The sequence below is a fragment of the Sturnira hondurensis genome, unplaced genomic scaffold (genome assembly GCF_014824575.4).
Source record: "Sturnira hondurensis isolate 20B ecotype Veracruz unplaced genomic scaffold, ASM1482457v3 Scaffold0001872, whole genome shotgun sequence".
Lineage (NCBI taxonomy): Eukaryota > Metazoa > Chordata > Mammalia > Chiroptera > Phyllostomidae > Sturnira > Sturnira hondurensis.
In genome coordinates this window covers 21,881,885-21,902,715 of record NW_028074503.1, presented here as the reverse complement: position 1 = coordinate 21,902,715, position 20,831 = coordinate 21,881,885, and the positions used below count along the sequence as shown (strand labels likewise).

The 20,831-nt window shown below is 53.2% G+C and overlaps 1 protein-coding gene across 2 annotated transcripts in view; it reads left to right on the top strand.

Moving 5' to 3' along the window:
- The first annotated feature begins 3,197 nt into the window (after positions 1-3,197).
- Positions 3,198-20,831, top strand: part of ST8SIA5 (ST8 alpha-N-acetyl-neuraminide alpha-2,8-sialyltransferase 5) — a 44,222-nt gene continuing 26,588 nt past the window's right edge. Inside the window, exons 1-2 of one of the 2 annotated variants that reach the window (XM_037033805.1) lie at positions 3,198-3,688; positions 13,783-13,890. In XM_037033805.1, the coding sequence (XP_036889700.1) occupies positions 3,558-3,688; positions 13,783-13,890 (239 nt within the window). In that variant the 5' untranslated portion in view covers positions 3,198-3,557. The remainder of the gene's footprint in view (positions 3,689-13,782; positions 13,891-20,831) is intronic. The other variant, XM_037033814.1, reaches the window with a different exon arrangement.

The following is a 20,831-nucleotide window of genomic DNA, read 5'->3' as shown; positions in this document are numbered from 1 at the left end:
GCTAATTTTACACTGGTGTGTAAAGGAGAATTAACAACACTCACAGCACACAGAGATGGTATTGCGGGAACACGGGAACACGGGGCAGTTCTGTGGTCTGGCACTCTGGCACGCTGGATGTACCCTGAGGGCTCTAAAAGAGAAGATAACTGACTCCGAGAGCTATGTTACCTGAGATATACAAAGACAATGGACAGGCTTACTTTAAATACACATTGACTCTTGTGAAGGAAGAAGCTACTGGCCCGAGATGTGACTACCGCTAGCACGTGCTTTCAGTTAGGAGTTTTTATGTGCAGACCGTCCTACGTGCTTGCTCCAGGTCTCTGAGTTTGGAAGGCCTGCCATGCAGGGCTCCCCTGAGCTTGTCAGGCTCTCTGTGTGGCAGAATTCAGGGGCTTTCTGTGACCGGAGGACGGGCTCCCATTTCCTTGCTGGCTATGAGCCAGGGGCCGATTTCAGCTCCTGGCTCCATCTCTTGCCACATGGACCCCACTGTCGTTGGAGTCAACAACGGAGAGCTTCCCACACGTCCATCCCTTTCATACCTCAAATCTCTTCCTCCCGGAAGAGCCCAACCCCTTTTGAGGGCTCATGTGATCAGATCCATTGAGAACAATCTCACTAAAAACTGGTTTGAGCCTTAATTACATCTGTAAAACGCCTTTACAGCAGCACCTAGATTAATGTTCAGTTGACTAACTTGGAGAAGGACTAGAGAGGCTGATGGAATCTTGGGGGCCGTCTTAGAGCTCCACCTACCACACACAGTGTGGGGATGAATTGCATAGTGGGTGGCGAACAAAATAATTCAGACATGAAGGTACATGTAACATCTAATTCCCTTTGTATACGACACAGGAACAGGAAGCACTGACCTTTGTGTTAGAAGTCAAAGAATGGTCACTCTTTTTTTTATTTCTATTTTTTTATCCTTACCTGAGGACATTTTTTCATTGCTTCTGGAGAGAGAAAAGAAGGCATGGGTGGGGGTGGGGACAGAGAGAGATGGAGGGAGAGACATCAGTTGGTTGCCTTCTCACAGGCAGCCACGACCAGGATCCAGCCAGCAACCTAGGTATGTGCTCTGACTGGGAATTGAACCTGTGACCTTTTGGTCTAAAGGGCGACTCTCCAACCAACTGAGACACACAAGCCAGGGCACGGTTACTCTTGAGTACGTGGTAATTCGAAAAGGAAAGGAGGGTGGTCTGAGGGGCTGATAATGTTTTTGTTTCTTGGTCTTTGTCCTAGTTGCATGGTTGTGTTCAGCTTGTGAAAACTCAGCAAGATGTAGGTTTTTAGAATAATCTGGATTTATTACTTTAAAATGGGGTTTTAAAGGAAATATGCACCCAAAAGGCAACTATCAGAGTGGGTACCTAATGGGGGTGGAGAATAAGGAGGAAAAGAAAAGAAAAAATGGCACCTTGCCCAGAGCAGATGATGGTGGCATCTCCTGAACTCTGCGAGGGAGGGCCGACTAGGTAAAAAAATTGGAACTCTGTCAACTTAGACTTGTGTGCGGGACCTGCCACATCATTTGTGTGGCCCAGTGCAAAGTGAAGTGCATGGGCTCCTTGTTCAAAACTTACTATGCATTGGAAGACGGCAGGAGTGGGACATTAAGCCAGGAGAGGGGCTTGAGAGTAGGCACCGGTCCCAGGTCCCACTCCGGGGAAGCTAGCCCTGCCTGTGTGCATGGGAGAAAGAGCCACGTCTCTGATTCCAAACACTTCCTGCTAGGTGAGCTAGTTTGGGCAACTAGAGCTGTGATCCTTCCCTCTGTAAAATAGGTCGGCCAGGGGTGAGGAAGTGCTAATTAATTTATATATGCAAATGCAAGCACTTTCTGATGTGTAAGAAACCAAACATCAGGTTTATTATAATAATGGGTCATCCAAATGTTTGTGTTATTTCCTTAATTGGTTAACAAGCATTATCTGTGAGCTCATGGGTAATATTTATTTATGCATAAAGTCTTCATAGGTAGCATGGGGTCCATTTCCACCTTGTGAATTCACACGAATTGCAAGTTATGGGTGGAACACTAATCATGAGATTTGACCACGCATTTTTGGTCTTTCCAGTTCAAAAAGGAAAACTATTAATTGCTAAGGCCAGAGCCCTGGAGTCTGGGCACTTACCCACCGAAGTTCTTTTTCTTGCCGCTTGGAGTTTGGGCAAGTTGAATCTCTGACCTGACTCTAGAACCTCCCCCGGTGGCTGAAGGGCCCTGGGAAGGGGCGCCCTAGAATCATCCAGTGAGGGCTCAGTGGCGAACACCACGGGCACGTGACTCCCTGGGCGCCTGGAGACTGCAGTGTGAGGATGACAGGGCTGTCGCTTGGCATGAGGGGCGGGGTGTGGGAAGAAAGGGGAGCGCATTTAGAGGTTAGGATTTCTGAAGAAGCACGACTTGGCATTGCATTTCTATGTTTATTTTCCCTGGTGTGCACTCTTGAAGCACAAACCTTTGTAGACTTTGTGACTTAAGCTTTGGGGGACTGTGGTACTCGAAGGCGGCCAGCTGCCTCACCTAAGATTTACGGGTGGTTCCTGGGATGAGACAAGCTCCCAGTGTCTCGGTGACAACAAGGTCTTTGACGAACAGCCCAGAGCTGCAGTTGGGGAGGGACAGGAGGCCTGTGGCAGGGGCCGAGAGCCCCCGATTTTCCTCTTCGAAGGAGTTACGCGCCTGGGGCCATCAGCATGCAGGAGCTAAGCGCGCCGTCCTTGAAGGGCTGCCCGGCTGACCTTGCTCCGCATTCTCCGGAGAAATCTCCGGGAGAGCGTGAGGACGCGGCCACGGCGGTGACTCAGTGCCCAGCGCTCCGCATGCAAATGTTCCCCTCCAGCAAGTCCAGCTTTGCAGCCGCTGCTTCCCTTTCCTGCCCCCTTTTTAAATTCCACAATTCAAACCCGGCGTTTTCCGCTCCACCCCTCCCCCTCTCCACCGCCGCCTAGTTGTTAGCCAGACCGTCCGGGTGTTTTGTTCCCCACCTCCCATCCGCAGAACTGAAGGCCAACCTTCGCGCTCTTTCGCTGCGGGCCCGGGATCGGACGTGGCCCGTGGGCGCAGGGCACAGCGCGGGGCGACCGCGCGCGGGAGCCCGACCGAAGGGGGCGGTGCGCGGAGCTTCTGGGCGCACCCGCGGACGGCGCTCGGGCCCCGCTCCCCATTGGCCGCCACCTCCGCGGGAGGGGCCGCCAGGCGCTTGGGGCACCTGGCGTTGCCCCTCCGCTGGGAAATCGGCGGATGCCGGGTACTGGCGCCTGAGGTGAAGGCATTGGGAGGGAAGGCCCGGGCCGCAGGAGAGCTCCCTGCAGCCTGCCCTCCCCTGTCTGCCGCCCCGGCGCCGGCGACGCTCGGATGCCCCCTACGCCTGCCGCGCCAGCCGGAAACTTTGCCCCAAGAAGTCCCCATCCTTCTGACCGCGCCGAGAGGCGCCTAGTCGGCCGTGTGCCCCGCGGGGCCCCGGAGCCCCTCGCGTGATTGCGGGGACCCCTGGCGCTTGGCGCCTGCCGCGCCCCGCCGCGCGCGAGCGGCAGCAAGAATGCGCTACTCGGACCCCTCGGCGAACAGGGATTTGTTGGGGAACCGAACTTTGCTCTTCATCTTCATCTGCGCCTTTGCCTTGGTGACTTTGCTGCAACAGATCTTGTATGGCAGGAACTACATTAAGAGGTGAGAAAGTCCAAATGCGGATGGGAGTGAGCAGAGCCCACGGGCGAGCCCCAGGTGGCATCTGCAGCGACCGCCGGGGGTCCCCGGAGTGAGTGACCGTGGGGTCTGCCCTTAGCCCCGAGCACCACCGCGTTAGGTTTAGATCACGGAGGTGCTCTGAAACGCATCTCTCCTCTCAGCGAGAGAAGGGAGCGCCTGCCTAGCCCTGGCCCGAGGGGCCCAACAACTTTGTTCTGTTGTGAGAAATGGGGGTTGGCCAAGCTGACGATGAACCCATTGAATGTCCAGAACGGCCACAGGGGTCAGATTGGTGTCCCCCAAATCTGCGGTGCCGTGGCCATTTGGTTGGAGGTGGGGCTCCAGGGAGTGGGAGGCTCAAACCAGATCCTGGTGAGCCCTGAATTTGTGGGGGCCCTTGGGAGCAAAAACCTATCCCTCCCTCCCCCAGGAACGTCGGGTTAGGTGGGGGTGATAGTAGGCCGAGACGAATGGACAGGGAGCGTGAACTTAGAAACCTCTGGACCTGTGAAACTCACAACCTGATTCCTTCGGAAACTGATGGTCCTTTCTCATCCCTTCACGGAAGGTCAGAGCTGCAGCTGGAGTTAACCTTCCCTTTGTTGGGCTTTGCTCCAACCCCACTCGGAAACTCGGGCCCAGACTCGGCCACTTCTGCCCTCTCTGCTGGCGGAGGAGAAGCGCCTCGGGTTACTCCGCCTGGTTGCAGGGCCCGGGAAGAGCGCGGTGGTAGGACAGGATCCACCCTTATCAGAACCTCTTTCGCCAAGAGCCCACCTCTCCTTTCTGCTGGAGGTTTTTTCGTTACTGCCAGCGTCTCGTTATTCTCACTGCCCCTCCCCGGGCCGATAGAAAACAAAATGCCTCTCTAGCTATAAGAACATCCCATCTCTTCTCTAAACTTCCAAATAATAAGACAGTTGTTCTGTTTTCATCCTGTGGGTTCCACATCGGTCATCGGTGCTCCCTCCAAGCCCCGAGATCTGGGCTGCTCGTGGGGACGAGAGAGTGAGGTTTGCTGCTGGGTCTGGCACTCTCAGCAGGAAAGCCGATAGGCCGTCTCCCCCTTCCATGCCCCAGGGCCGGGGAATAGGAGGCCCTTCGTCCTGGACATCTGCTTCCAGACAGTCCCTGCTCTGGACTATCCTACAGTGTTCTTCCCCATTAGAAAGCAGCTGATGAGCATGGGGCTGGTGACTTTAAAGGGCATTTTCAGAGAACCTCCCGGCTTGCTGGAGCCCACTGGGTCTGCTGCTTCTTTTGGTTACTGCGCCCCTCCCCCATGTCCCTATGTAAGGATAGCTGGGCCCCAAAGGGCCTGCTGCAGCCCCTCTTGCTGCACTTGTTCCTCAGCATGGTGGCTCTGGGTTCCTGCCCCCTGCTGGCACCTACCCAGAACTGCAGGGGCTGCAGGGATCCCTGCTGCCTTGTCAAAAGTGGGAGAATTTCAGTGACTGTGGCCTATGCCAGCTCAACCTCTGCAAGCACCTCCCCCCCCCCCCGCACCCCCAGGTCCTGGGTGGATGGGCTAGCTACCTGGAGTTAGCAGACATACCAGTTGCTCCCCGCCCTCCCTCACACAGAGACCCAGGACCCTAAGTCTCAGATGCCACCTTGCTCAGGCCTTACTCCAGGGACTTGGTTAATCAAGCAGGCAAAATTGGTATGTTCCTGATTCTGGAAAGGTGCCAGAATTATGTGATTCTGATGTTCAAAGAGAGTGAATTGTTTAGGGAAACAAAATGGCCACAAATGAGAGAGTTATGAAGTAAATATTAAAATATCTAGGAAGGGAGGTACCACTGGGCTGAAGTAGGTAGGGAAGGCTTCCTGGAGGAGGTGGAACCTGAGTGGGCCCTCGAAGGACGATAAGCTTTGGGTAGGTAGAGGGGAAGGGCACGTCCACGACTAAAGTAGGCAGCAGCAAAGGTGCAGAGGTGTGGCGCCACCTCCTCTCTCCTTTCCCAGCTCTGCCGGTGCCCACACTGCTGCACTGGGCCTAACCGCTCGTTAGTTCTTCGTGGCACTGCCCTGCTCCTGAACCGGGTTCTTATTCTAACTTCTTAAGTCGGACACTTATCTACTTAATTTCTAGTCTGTATTATTTTCTAATGTAATCTTATTTCCTCTAAGGACTTCTCTAGGTATATGCCTTAAGTTTTGGGGTGATGATGATGATGATAACACGAAACTGCACTGCATTACATGGGACAGGTCTGGTTCAAGTGCATCGTGAATTACCATACTGAATTTTAACAAGAGATACTATTGCTGTTTTCATTTTATAGAGGAGGAAACTAGGCACAGTGAGGTTAAGTAATTGTTCAAGGTCATACACATAGTAACTGTCAGAAGTACTTTCATCATTTTGAATCCCAAGTATTTTCTACTTTCTATTGTCATTTTTTTCACTCACAAATTTAGAAGTGTTCTAAGATTTCCAAATACTCTTTTTTAACTTATATTTAAAACTTTGAACTCAAATGCACTCTCATGGGAACGCATGGTATTTATGATGCTAATTCCTTGAAATTTATTGAGATTTGCTTTGTGGTCCAGTATGTGCTCGATTTTTCAAGTACTCTGTGTGCACTTGAAAAAGATGTGATTCTCTCATTATTAAGTGCAGGATTCTGACATGTCTGTTCCATCAGGTGGTTTTGTATTTTTCAGTCTTTTGCATTGTTGCTGATATCTTTTTCTGCTTGATCTATCAGCAGAAAGATGATAGATCATCTTTCTAAGATGTTTGATGAAATCTTCCTCGTGATAGGGGATTTATCAGTTTCTCCTTATCAACTTTTACCTTATGCATATTGGAGTGATATTATTAGATGTGTACTAGTTTAGCTATATTGTCTACCTAATGAACTGAATCTTTTATTATAATGTAGTGACTTTTATTTCTAATAATACTTTGAGCCTTAATGTGCATTTTGCCTAATATAGGGAGGCAGCTTCCATTTGGTTAGTACTTGCTTGTTACAGTAATATAGTGGCCATTACAGGGGACGCATGAACAGTGGGGATTGGCAGATGCCCCTGAGGCAGCTACTGGCTTTAAAACTCAGCGACTGTTTCTTTCCTTGCCAGATTATTCATCCATTTAAAGAGGCATTTTTACACATTTTAATCATTATTTTAGTGTTTTTAGTGGGACATGTTGCAGAGTGGCTCCCTGGAAGGCAGACTCTCTCAGCCAGATTCATGTGCAGCGTGTTTAGTCAGGTGTGTTCTGGGGTCCACACGTGAAGACAGGAGACTGAACCTCGGGAGAAACGGCTGCAGTGTGGTCCCAGAGAAGGCCCTGGTCCACCCTGGCCAGGTGGCTTAGTTTGTTGCAACGTCATCCTGTCACCAAAAGGTTTCGGGTTTGATCCCCAGTCAGGGCCCATACTTAGGTTGTGGGTTCGATACCCGGTCCAGGTGCATACGGGAAGCAGCAACTAATCAGTGTCTCTCTCTCTCCCCCCCTTCCTCTCTCTCTAAAATCAATAAGTATATCTTAGGCTGGGACTGGGTGAGGATTAAAAATTAAAGGCCCTGGTCACCCCCTGCAGGGAGCCCTGGAGAGTTGCTGCAGCGGTGAGGAGACCGGCCTTCATGTCTGTGTGGAACGCTCGGTCATTGGGTGTGGGCCGCCTCTGGAAGAGGAAGTCATCTTGTTTGAGTTGACTCTCCTCACTTGAGACAGCTCCCAGAGGGGCCTGAGAGCCGGGGCTACCAGCTCCCGGCACCCCCAGCAAGTGAGGAAGAAACCCTTCATTCCTGGAGGGGCATGTTCTCCTGAAAGGGCGCCTGCCTCAGAGAGTTTTCCATCTGCCATTTTGCCAGAAATGGAAGTCTTTGAAGGTCTCCATCTCCTCCCTCTCCCCAAACAGATCTCACCCACTCTGACTGATTAGTCTGTGCTTGCAGCTCCACTCTTTTCAAAAATATTTTATTTATTGTTTTTTAAAATCCTCACCCAAGGATATTTTTCCTTTTTTTAAGATTATTTATTTATTTATTTATCTTTAGAGGGGAAGGAAAGAGGGAGAGAAACATCAATGTATGGTTGCCTTTTGTGCATCCCCTGCTGGGAAATGGCCTGCAGGGAACCGGCCTGCAACCCAGGCACGTGCCCTGACTGGGAATCAAACTGCAATCCTCTGGTTCGCAGGCTCGTGCTCAATCCACTGAGCTACACCAGCCAGGGCTCAAGGATATTTTTCTTTATTGATTTGAGAGAGAGAGGAAGGGGGAGGGGAAAGGGGGGAGAGGAAGAGGGGGATGACAGAGAGAGACAGAGAGAGAGAGAGAAACATCACATCAATGGGCAACCGTTTGTGTTTGGGAGGATGCCCAACCAACTGAGCCACCTGGCCAGGGCACTGAAGTCCCACTCTTAAAGGAGAGCATCACTGCCGTCAGCCACATCACGTCTGTCCTGACTCTGTGCCTTTTCCCACCTGGTGCCCCCACTGCCGTGCCTTCCCAGCTGTCTCTCTGCCAGGCAACCACCACGTGTCCTTCGGTTCCCAGCCCACAGTGTTCTCCCCCAGCTCTGACTGCATTGTGCCTGTGCTGTCTAGACTCGGCAGATTCTCCCAGCGCTGTCCTGTTGCTCTCTGTGTGACTGCACAGGGGACAGGAGCTGAGGTTGGGCCTACTTTGTCCTGCCTCGGGCAGAGAGGACTCTCTCCTATCCTCTGTCTTTGCCCTGCCTTCCTCTCTCCTGCGCCTCGAGGGTGTCGATCTTGGCTGCCTGCATGTGGCTGGTGCAGGCCTGAGACTTGAGGATAAGAAACTGGGTCAAGGAAAAGTACTGTCTGACTTTGCGCTGTATCCAAAGTGTATATTCAAAATGCTGTCATTGCTGAGCCAACTGTCCCCCCATCCAGGGACAGCGGGGTCCTGGGAGATGAGGACCATGGGACAGGGGATTGAAGCCAGGGGTGGCTCTGCAGAAAGAGAATGCCTAATGGGGACGAGGTGGAGGTGTGGAGTGTTCTGGAGAGGAGGAAAGAGCGGAGCTGACCACTGCCTGGGAGGTGTCCTAAGGTGGCCGACAGCTGCAGTTCCATTGGTCAGAGCAAGTTCTACTGAGCACCTGCTGCAGGGCTGGGACTGGGCGAGGCAGGCAAGGTGCCCGGGGTGGAGTTTAAGGAGGCTCCCTCTCTGGTGTTGACCCTGTTTTTACACATCTGAGTGTTGGGCTGCCCTGAATTGTGTGCCCTGAGCGCCTTGCTGCCTCGCTCTCGCCTTGGCCCTGGCCTCCTGTGTGCCTGGCCTGCACTAGGTGGTGGACAATGGCTTCCTGTCCCTTCCCCAGATGTCCCCCAGGGACACAGTGCTGCCCTCTCACTCTGCTCCCTTGCCCATTTCTCTCTAGTCTTTTTTCTTTTTGACATTTGCACTTCCTGGAAATGTTTACCTCTCAGCTAGATCAGAGGATCTAGCTTCTTCTCTTTGACTTATCCAGGCCCTTCACTTTTTTCTTAATAATCTTTCACCCAGTAATTCCCTAATTTAGCTCCTAACCCTACGTGTAGGGACCCCTCCCACCACACACACACACACACACACACACAGGTGATGGATTCATCATGTAATAATATTAATTAATTATTATTAACACTCACTAAGTGCTCATGGACCAGGCTCTGACCTAAGTAGATAATTCTGAATGAGAATTATTTCACTTAACCTTCACAATAGTGCTGTTACACAGATGTACTCACCCTCATTCAGTACGTCCTCAGAGAGGGTGAGTAACTTGTGCGAGGTCCTAGAGTTGGTAAGACACTTGTACGAGATGTTTTATTCATCTTTGAATTCCCAGGACCTGGCATGGTGCCTGACATTAATTGTTGACTGAGTGGAGGCTTGCAAAGGGAACCCCAAAATTTCTCTCACCATCACCCTTTAAACACCTGTTCAGCTTTGTGTTGCGGGGAGAGGGGATGTTACTAAAGAATCATTAGGTATGATTTCACAGGGAATTATGTGAGTCTGTAAGGAACTTTCAGAACAGTGAAAGAGACAAACATGAAAAATGTGTAAGACAGTGTAAAATACATTTGTAATTGTGTGGCATAGACTAAAGCTTGTAGGTTTCAGAGGAGACAGTAATCAGGGCGCTGAGTAGCCAGGTGACATCACACTGTGGGGCCTGAGCATCAGAGCAGAACTGGAAGGCTGGTGTGTGGTCCTTCCTGAAATCCCTGTTGACCAAATGTTGAACAAAGAGGAGCTGGAAGAGGCCCCACATGATTGGGTGGTGTGGGGTGCCCTCTCGTGTGGCTCTGGCCCCCAGGGGAGCTTGGGCAGGCAAAAGAGGTCTGGAACGTCAGGCCAGGGGTAGGACTGTTTGGAGGTGTGCCTGATGGGGGTTCTTCTCTGGTGCAAAGGCTGGGGGCGGCAAGATGGTCCCACAGCTGTGCCTGGAGCTTGTCCAGCTTCTATCTCTGGACCCCTCCCGTGGCAGAGTGTCCCATGTGCACCTGCATCAGCCCCAGCCTGGACACTGCCGGCATTGGACTCCCCCTGGGCCCTTCTCAGCCAGACGCCTCTGCAGAGCCGTGGACAGACGGCCTGAGAACTCAGGAGGCTCTGTCTCCGTGGCAGCTCCCCAGGCCCCAGGCAGGGGGATTCTCAAGGAGGCCAGCCCTCTACCACCCGTAGGTCCTCACCCACCCCAGGGCCTGCCACTGCTCTGCCAGTCTCTTCCTTTCCCCTCTGGGAGTGGAGAGCATGCTGGGCAGCCTGAGGAATGCCCCCATTGACCTCCCTCAGCACAGTCTCACCTGCAGCCTCCTTTCTGTCTCTCCAGATGAAGGGCCCTGCAGGTGAACGCTGGGATGCACTCACTTCCCTCCCCCGACCCAGGCTCTCTTGGGGAAGTGTTAGCATTGCCTGCTTCACAGGGAAATATGTGAGTCACTAGCGAGTGAGTCAGGAGCTCGGACAGGCGAGCGGGACCATGAAACTGGTAATTATGCCCATTCATCCCGCTGGAAGGGCTTCCCAGGTGCCAGGCGTTTCTGCTTCGATCTGAGTGGGAAGGTCCCAGCACTTGCTCCAAGAGGTCTCTCCCGACCACCCACCCAGCTCCTCCTGTGGACCTGGGAGGGTGGAGGGCTGCGGGGCGGAGGAGAGAAAGCTGGGCCCAGCACTCCCAGAGGCCGGGTGCCGCAGCTGAGTCCTCTGCTCCTCAGACGACAGGGCCACCTCCCTCCTAGGTGGCTTTGAGGGACCACAAGGGTGGCGCTGCTTCTTCGAACTGATACCACATCACCTGCCACCTGCCCCTGCCTCGCTGAGCCCCAGCTGCACGGACCACCTTGTCAGCCCCAGAGTGAGCCACACACTCGCACCTCTGGGGTGGTTGCAGGCGCGGGTCCGATTCTGGGGCTTCCTCCCAGGATCTACCTGCTCCCTTCCTCCTCGGCCACCTGGTGTCCTGCCCCAACGTCACCATCTCAGGAAGACGAGCACCCACATGGAACAGCACCCCTCACCCACCCGGACTCCTGTCCCCTTGCCTCCCTTGGCTTTTTCCCGCAGCCTTTTTCTCTGTCCGACCCATTATATACTGTGCGGCCTATCAGTATATTGCTGATGCATTTGTCTCCCTCTGGTAGAAATTGTCAGGGGACAGGACTTTTTTATGGCGTTCACCGTTGAATCCCAGCACCGCCTGGTCTGACTATGTGATAACTATAGAATAATGCAACAAAAATAAATATTGTATATTTATATATAACAAATATATAATATTTATATTATAAATATATTAGAAATAAATATATATTTATAATTTATAAATATATTATAAATAAATATATGTAATATATAATAAAAATAGCATGAATGGATAAAGGAAAGTTACCCCCAGTCAGTCGTGAGGTATAATGCTTTGCTGATTAATAATAGGAGAGTGTTTATACATTTTATTTCACAAGCTTGGTGTGAAAGAAATGTCTCATTGCCTCTTTTTCTTTTGATTAAGAAAAAGACTGAACCTGACCCACAAGCCCGTGGGAAAATTAGTCTGTCATTATTGAAGGGCCTTCCCTCTATCCCCCCTCAGGGTCGTGTCAAGGTCAGGGAGGCTCCTGAGAAACAAAAATTGGGGGGACTCCCCAGGCTGCCCCAACCTCGGCGCATCTGGTCAGTGCCCCCCGGAGGCCTGCAGAGCCCTGCGTCCAGCCTCCTGAGGTCCCTGAGCGGTGATCTTTCGGGATCTTGCTGTCCATTTAAAGGCAGAACTAGGGGAAGAAACTCAAGCCACCCAATCAGAGGGGGCTTCCCGGGCCTGAGAGTTTCCGGCTCAGCTGTGGTCCCACCACCTGCACCCAGCCCTCCCCGGGCATGGAGGTCCTCCCGCTTCCCTGTGGAGCGGCCTAGCACGATTTCTTTCCGCCCCCACACCGCGCAGGGCCCTAAAACGAGAGGGGAAAGCAGTCACGCTCCTTCCTTCCTGGAATGGGGGAGGGAAAACCCACGGGAATAATGCCATAGATTGTCCTCCTAGGAAAGTCAAGTGCTGATGTGTTGTGAATGATTTTATTCTATTATTTTTTCAAATATAGCCAATTCAAGGCTATCCTGGTGATAATAGTAGCTCATTTCTATTATGTACTTTGTGGAGTGGAAGGAAAGGGGTGGTCACAGGCCGAGCTCCGGTGAAGGTGCGCACCTGGGCTTCCTCGGTGGGCGCCTTTTAAGGTGGCGAGCATGTCTGTTGTGCTGGAGGTGGAGGCCAAGGGCCGCAGGCCCAGCCCCCAAGCTGGAAGACCCCCAGGTATGCTGTGTGCAGCTGACTCCTGGGAGAGGAGCCCGACCTCCAGTAGCCGAAGAACTGAACTGGGGGTCAGGCCTCGAGCTGGCCGAGAGGTCGCTCCCCACTGTCTGCCTCAGTTTCCTGAGCTGGGATGGATGAGGCCCACTCTGTCTCCCTCTCAGACTAAGGGTGGGATCAAACAAGGTGATAGAAGCAGGGGGCCTGCCCGTGCAGGTCGCAGGTCTGCAGTGTGTTTTCAGTTTGAATGAACGATCAGCATTTAACGTTTGGGGTATTAAAAGTCTGGATTTCCAGCATCTCTCGGAAGACTGAATAGAGTGGCGTTTTGTGGTCGGGCCGACCTCTCCCCACGGCGCCGAGTCCGAAGTGGGCTGGGGCCCAGGGAACCTGCCCGGGTAGGGAGGACGCACACCCTCACCTCTCCCGCTTCACTCCTTCCCTGCCTGGGCCCCGGAGGCCCGACTTTGCTCCCCGGAGGAAGTGAAGCGTTTTGTGGCAGCATAACGCATTAATATGTGGTTGGATTTTAGCCAGGCTTTGTTAGAGTCTAAATGGTCCAAGGACAGCAAAGATGGCGAGTTGTTGAGGGAAAGCGAGGGCATTATGGGACCACCCCCAACTTCCTGAGTTGTGCAGGTGAGTAGAGTTGCTTCTTGTGGAGTCAGGATTCCACTCTCTGGTCAAAGGCGATGGCCCACCTGCTTCTCATCTTCCCCAGGGTTGTCGAGAGCCCCCTTCTACTCCCGTCTCCGAGCTCCTGCCCTGACTTACTCCTTTGCTATCACTTCAGCGAGGTTTGGGGAGGGAGCCGAGATGACCACGTGTTTTGAGCCCATGGCCTTACACCAGAGGAGTGTCCTTCTGTGGTGGAAAACTGGCTTTCATTAAAAGCTTTGTGGTGTGTCTGGCCTCTGAGGACAGTACTGGCCCTCCATTGAGGGCTCTTCTGGTGTAAGTCTCTAGAGGCGGGAACTGGGGGACATAGCACCTGGGAGGTAGGAGGGCACTGGGACCTTGGTCTGGCTAAGCCTCGGTTTTCCTTTGTGAACAGTGTGTGACCGTGGCTGTAGAGAGAGGGGTGATGAGGGGATGGATGGAGACGAGCAGAGAACGCTGTGAAGGTTTATTATCATCATCCTCGTGGTTGGATTTCACCCCGGTCTCCGCTAAGTGCGTGATCAAGGCCATGTGTCACTTGGCAGAGGACAGTGTGTGGCTCTCTAGTATAAACACATTGGCTTAACCCAGCACATTAGCATGAGTACCGACTGCCTCGTTCTCTTGCCAGAGGCCTCCAGTTTGGTTGGCAGAGTGGCGACCAGCTGGCCAATTGGACGGGACTCTTAAATGTCACGGACGTCCCAGAGTCACCCAGCGGCAATGACTCCAGCTCCAGGTACAGACCCGGGTGAATAACCAGGGAGGGGGAAGCCTGCCCTGGGGTGACCCTGACCCCCCGCCCCGTGGCCCAGCCCCAGAGCTGTCCTCAAGGGAGAAGCCTGCTGGGCACGGTGGCTCAAAGCTCCTTGCACTTTGGGATCCTGCCTTTTCTCCTTCCACAGGAGGGGTGAGGGCTAGGACCAACCATAACTAAGTAGGGACTCACTGGTCTGCCCCTCTGTTGGGAGGTGGGCTGGGGTAGCCTGAGCCTCAGCCTCCATTTGAGGTTGGGGCATCAGCTTTGTACCTGCTGCAAGGATTTTGGATATCGGCCTGCACGCGTGTATAGGTGTATGTGTGGGTGGCATCAGGGGTGGGTGTCAGCGTGGGCTCCCTCTCCTCTGAAGTCCCACTGTGAAGGCAGCTCCTCCTCTCCCCCTGAGTGAGGCTGACCTTGTCTGGGGAAGACCCGTTTCCATCCAGAGGGCTCTGAGATCTGGCGTTCACGCCATCGCGTGGTTCTTGCTTCTCGATCTGTTGTCGTGGTTGGGAGCTAAACCCTGGAGCTCTGCATGCCCAGCAGTGGGAGTGCAGTCATTATTCATAGAATGACTGAAAATGGAACATTCCTAGGCATAATGCACTCATTGCAGGAAGGCCATTGTGAGGAATTTTTTCGGACAAGGCAGGATGCTCTCTGTGCTTGGAGCTGGGCGTGGACAGCACCCGCCCGCAAAGGGTACCAGGGGCTGGTTAAATTGTTTTGTTTATTCATTTTTGCATTTCTAAGTACAGGCCAACTCTCAATCTATTTCTTTAAGAGAGAGGCCTGAGTGTTTTTGCTATTAATATTGACTCCAAAACATTAAACTGAACTTGCAGAGAAGCAGTATGTTTTTCAGGGACCCCCCCAATACTTAGGATTTTGTTCAGTGCTTTGGAAAAGAAAGGATATGGCTCCAATGTAGAAAGTCAGTTGGGGGGTGTTCACAGACAAGCTGTAGGCTGTTTAGGTGGCCTCAGGCCATGAACTGGCATCGGGGCCTTATACTGGCCTTTTTAAAAAAGATTTTATTTATTTATTTTTAGAGAGAGGCAAAGGGAGAGAGAAAGAGAGGGAGAGAAACATCAATGTGTGGTTGCCTCTCACATGGCCCCCACTGGGGACCTGGCCCGCAACTCAGGCAGTGCCCTGACTGGGAATCGAACCAGCAACCCCCTGGTTCGCAGCCTATGCTCGATTCTCTGAGCTACACTAGCCAGGGCTATACTGGCCTTTTAAGAGCTCAGTTCTGTCCACAAGGGTGTGTTGGAAGCCCTGGCCACCCTCTTGGCCTCTGGGGTGTCACCTAGGGAGAGTGAGGGGTCCAGAGTTCTCCCTTCCAAATGTTGAACCTTCATTGTAGGCTCTTCTGTGTGTAACCCACCTGCCCAGATGGGGGGCCGTCTAGACAAGTGAGCAAGCCTCAGCCTCCCCAGGAAGGGCTCAGTGAAGAGGTCACTGGGAGGTTTTGGCTAGAAAATGCTAATCAACTGAGTAAGACGGGAAGGCTCCTGGGGGCCATCCTGGCAGACGTCCCTGGGTGGCGGCTGAGAGCCCTGCACAGGGACTGTTTCTAACTTTCCCGGCCTCCAGCAGCATTTCTTTGTCCTCCCGCTTTCTGCAACGTTGTCTGTAATTTCTCGGTCTCTCCCGCCTTACCTATTCTCTCCCTTTCTTTCTGCCAGCCTCTCTTGTTCCGCTTTTCTTTCTCCATCCCTATTTCCTGCTTCTCTCCTCCACTTCCTTTCTTTCTACAGCCTGTCTCGTGTCCCTGCCCTTTATTTTCTCCTCCTCTCTCAGTGGCTGGGTCAGCCTTTCCTTCTCTGTCAGCTGGGATCCCTCAGGGCCCGAGATCACTAGTCATGTCAGCTTGGTTTTGGAATTAAGGTCCCCTTTTATTCAGTGTTGTCACCAGCTGAGCTGACTTCCTTCTGGAGAGCCACCATTTGACCAAGGACTTCCTAAGAGACGTGATGATCCCGTGTTCCAAGTTTTTCCAATTTCGGATTCCAATTTTTGGCTGAGAAACCCCAATATGTGGGAAATAATGATGAGGGTAATTATAACTGACCTGTATGTGCAGGATTTTTTTTAACCTCGAAGAAGGAGAGAAGCTTCTGCCTTCTTGAAGATGGGCAGGTCCGCTCCTGCAGCAGATTTGCAGGGCTTGGGGGAGTGCGTGGCCAGGATGCAGCTGGCGGGCATGCGAAGTGCTCCACAGAGCGAAGAACGTCATCCCTACCACCTGTGTGTGTGTGTGGGGGGGGTATCGTTCACCTACTGAATAATTCAGTGCGTGCCGTGTTTTGCTACGTATCCTTGCGTGGTGTGTTGAAGTGCGGTAAAGCCTGTTATCATTCGGGATTAACAGAACTGGAAGGGGAACCAGGGAATATCATATACATAACCAGAGGGGAAAGAGGGGAAACAAAGCAAAGGACTTGTGAATCGTATACTCAACCAGGAGCCACAAGGAGAGGGAGCAGGTCCAAATGATCCGTCTGGAACACACCCAACAGGATCGCATAGAACGTGCAGGCCAGACAGGGCTGGTGAAGGCTGTGGCCAGCTGTTCTCACTGGGCCAAGCCAGAGGAAGTCCAGGCCAAAATGGAAAGTGAGTGAGCCATAAAACATACATGGACATAACGCTTCATTCATTCCAAGCCTGGGTGTAAAAGGGGTGTCCAATAAGTGTCTTAGGGGAGCTGCTTTAATGAGCAGATAGGAATAATTTCCCAGCAGCAAATGCTTCGACGTAAGTGGGTACTTGACAGTTCTTCTCATGTTCAAATTATGTGTTAATGTTTCCATCTCCCGACTAGACAGCGATGGTGCCTCTCCGTCTTCAAGTTCTCAGTCCCCAGTATGGCACCTGCCTGGAGTAGGCGCTCAATAAATGTTACTTGAATAAAAGAAGGAATTAGGAACATAATAAAGGCTATTGGTAAGAAAGCAAACTTCAATGTCACACTCCCTGAATTCTCCTTTAGAGATTTATTCCTTCGGATTAAACCTTGTCCTCTGTCTTTGAAAATTAATCCCCAGAAAGAGAATGCACTTTGGAATCATAAGCCCATTCACAGTTTGGGATGATCAGAGGATTTTCTCTTGAGAGCAGGTAATAGGGTGGTCTGAGAGTTCTGCGTGGCAGGGTGGGAAAAGGGGGACTGAGGTAGGGGAGGGGTTGTAGCAGAAGGAGAGGGAAGGCATGAAAGCAGATTCTATACTTCTGCAATAACTGACTGAGAAACCCTGCCCCGCATTCCACACAGAGCTTCACAGTTCTGGGAAAGGTGGATGGGGAGGGTGAGGAGAAGGAAGGGAGAGTGTGGTCAGCTGAGTGCCTTGACCCCTTGGGGGCTTAGCCAGTTGCCTTCTTGCCCAGTGATGGATCACTCAGTGATGGATCACTCAGTGATCGAGGGCAGCAATGCCCTTGGTGGTCTTGGTCCCGCAGAGTGGCCAGTGTTGCACCCACTGCCCCAGGACATCCCAAGAAAAGGGTCCCCAGTCATGGGGTGAGGGTAGCTAAGGCAGGAGCCCCCAGGTGCTGATCTCAGCCTGGCCCGAAGCCACAGCACGAAGGGCTTCACTCAGCTTCTGCCAGCTGCGCCCTGCTCCACATCCAAGCCCTTGTCCTTCTACCATTATATACTCCCTCCCCACCACCTCCCTGAAGCCTTCCCTGATAACCCTTTTAACTCTATGTTCTGGGGGATGTGTCTGCACAGAGGGCTATTTCTATCATTAAGCACACAGAAAACTCTTCGGCCAATGTACATGGAGTCTCCTTCCGCCCTGGAGGTCTGAGCTGGACCCCTGTGCAAGTAGGGTCTTGTGGACCCTCAAACTTCAGACACAGCCCACAGGTGGCCTAGCTGGCCCCTTCTCTCAGACTCTGGACAGCCTCAGTCCTCCTGGTCTGGGACAGGACAGTGGGAGGTGGTGTGCAAAGATGACTCAGGGGACACTTCTCTCTGAGTTCTGGAGCAGAGCCCCCTAGGCTGCTGCCCGCCTAAGCTGCCTGCTCCCAGGATAGCGGGCTACCCGTGTGGCTGGGCTTCAGACTGGGGTGTGGGGGCTTCCTAGCGGGAGGGTGGCACCAGCCAGGGGAGAACAGAGCAAGCAAGCCCCAAGCTGAGCACCTGGGGCCTGGGCCAGAGCCCTGCTCTCTGGGGTGAGCCCCATGCGTGTGTCTAGCATGCACTGCACAGTGTGGGGCTTGGAATTGTCGTGTTTCAGAGCAGGAAGGAACCTGATATAATTCAGTTCAGCACTTTATTATGCGGTATTGAATTGTTCCCTAATTGTTTCAAGACAGTGTATAATTAGGTAATAAATTGTGTGGGCCAGATGGCGAGCGCTCCGAGAGCTCCATGTGGAAATCAGAGGCACTTCCGTGGAGGGGTGGGGCTTGGCTCAGGCCTCCACGGGCATCGCTGCTGGGGGCTGTGTGCCAGGCCTCTAGCTGTGTTTGTGCCTCACCCTCAAATCTTTGGTTTGGCTACTGTGATGGCCCCCATTTACAGATGAGGAAACTACGCTGCCACTTCCAGGTGGCAGGTGGGGGAGCTGGAATACGCCCCATCCAGGGTGACTCTGAGGTTCCAGCACCAACAGCCCACGCTGGACGGATGGATTCTTCTTTCCGGGCTGTGGACAGGTCCCCCAGGGTTGAGGTGCATCCCCTCAGCTCTCCTTCCCAAGTCTCTCACGCTGCCTGGTCCCACCCTCGGCCCCCAGCTATTGGACTGGAGCGCAGTGGCCACGTTGATTCCGGCAGGTGTTTTTGCACATGTCCCCTTCCTGTAGCGACTGCTGTCATTAGCGCCACAGGCAAGAGGATCCGTAGGGTCTCTCACCTCCCCTCTCCCGTTTCCCACTTTTTGTCTCCTGTGTTACCCCTTCCCCGGTCCCTGTGTTTAGTATTTCCTGATTAGTATCCCTAAAAAACGCCTCCTTCCACCCGCTGCTGGGAGTTCTGCCTTTCAAAGAGGAGCCCCCGCTGGCAAGGTTACCCCAAGGGAAAGAACTTTCTTTGGAGGATTTGCAGATGTGAGGAGAGATATTGGAGGCCAGGCAGCCGTGGGCCTGCATGCCTGCGTTGTGGGTGCAGGCTGGCTTAGCATAAGCCTTTCTGGTCAATTTTCACATCTGCAGAAAAGGACAAAAATACACTTGTAAATAAAGGGCCAGAGCTCTTGGGCTCCAGCCAGCTGGGAAGAATCTGGAGGATCAGGTTTGGCAGAGTGTGTTGGGCTCGGTGCTGGAAAAACCAAAGAAAGATGGCATGGCTTCCCCCTTCCTCCTGAGCACCGGACGTGGGCCTCCGGGGCTGAGGCCCAGAGGAGGCTGCTGGTGAGGACAGGGTTGGCGTCCCCAAGGCTGCCCAGGTGCTGTCATTCCATGAGCTCCCTGGGCCCCCTAGTGTGATGTGCCTTCGCTGGGTCTGAATTGAGTCTCCTGGGCAAATAACCACTTCTGTGAAACTTTCTGTGCCTCAGTTTCCTCATCTTTCCTCAGCCACTGGTGGGGTCCGCTGAGAAGACCTCCCAGGTAGAGTCTGGCTCCAGCTTTGCCCCAGAGTCACAGCTGGGTAGGAGATGCTCCCTCCTGGGGATTATGTTTCCAGATCAAAGATCATGGGTGCCTGTTGGGGCCTCACTCCTTCCTCCCCCCATGTCAGCTCCCCGAACCGTCTGTCTGTTACTCCCTTCAGCGGCCGTCGTCACCCATTCCCTCTCCTCTCCTTCTTCACGGCTCCCATGCTCCCGGCCTCCTAGGCCATCTGTAAGAATCTGATACCAGCCACCTAGCAAAGGCAGGAGGCCCCAAAATGGAGTGAGAATGGGAAGGAGTGGAGAATGGAAACAAATAGGCCTGGGGCAGGCTGGAAGGACCAAGTATCCACCTGATACCCAGTTTAGGAGTGCTCGGAAGGTAGGGTGCCCGAGGCTGTTCTAGTTTTCCACTCCACTTAGCTGCGTACCGTAGCCCACACCCCCTTCACCAATGGCCATGGCGGAGGGCAGGGAAGGCTTCCAGAGAAGTCTGACCTCTGGTCTGTAGCAGCCCAGAAGACACAGCGAGGAAGAGCGTCCCAGACCAAGAGACCAATCGGGGTGGGGGGGGGAGGGGGGCGTGGAAGACCCGGTGACAGCCCTGGCACTAGGAGGAGAACAGGCCTGCCGAGGAAATCCAGTTGTCAGACCAGGCGGAACATGAAGAGGAAGAGGCCACTAGGCTGCAACTCTCAGCTTGGACCCCCGGGGGGTTGGTGAAGACCCCCAGGAGCAGCAGGGCGATGTGCATGGGTAAGGTCCACCTGCAGGCTCCCGGCTGGTGAGCTGAATTTTACAAGGGGAGTTCTGCAGGGCTCCCTGGTTGGGCCCCCAGAATAAGGCCACTGGACACGTGTCCTTGCAGGAATGTGCTAGGCACATGACCTGGTGCCCTGCAGAATTGCAGGTTAGGGGGAGGAGGAATGTCACATCAGACTTTGCCCCTGACCCCCAGTCTCCACCCCATGCTAGAGGTGGCACTTCACCAGGCCCACACTGGGGACAGATTAGTCACAAGATCTTCAGGGGGCACACTCAGAACACCAGGCTCTTTAGCTTTCGGTTCTGATATCTCAAAACAGCTCAGGGGACTCCTGTGGACAGATGAGGCAACCATGGCTCAGAGAGGTTGGAATCCGAGCCAGGTGTGTCCACCATCAGGTCTCCTCCTGGCAGCTGTGGCCTGCAGTTGTCAACACCGAGCCCTTCTTGCCTCTCTCTGCACCTTTTGGGCGAAGACACTTCAGTTCCCTGCGTTGTCAGGCTGCAGTTTTCAGGCTCGGATTTCTGTGCGTTTGCTCTGATGGGTAGCGTGCTGTCTCCAGACGGCAGCAGCTGTTCTGGCTCTAGA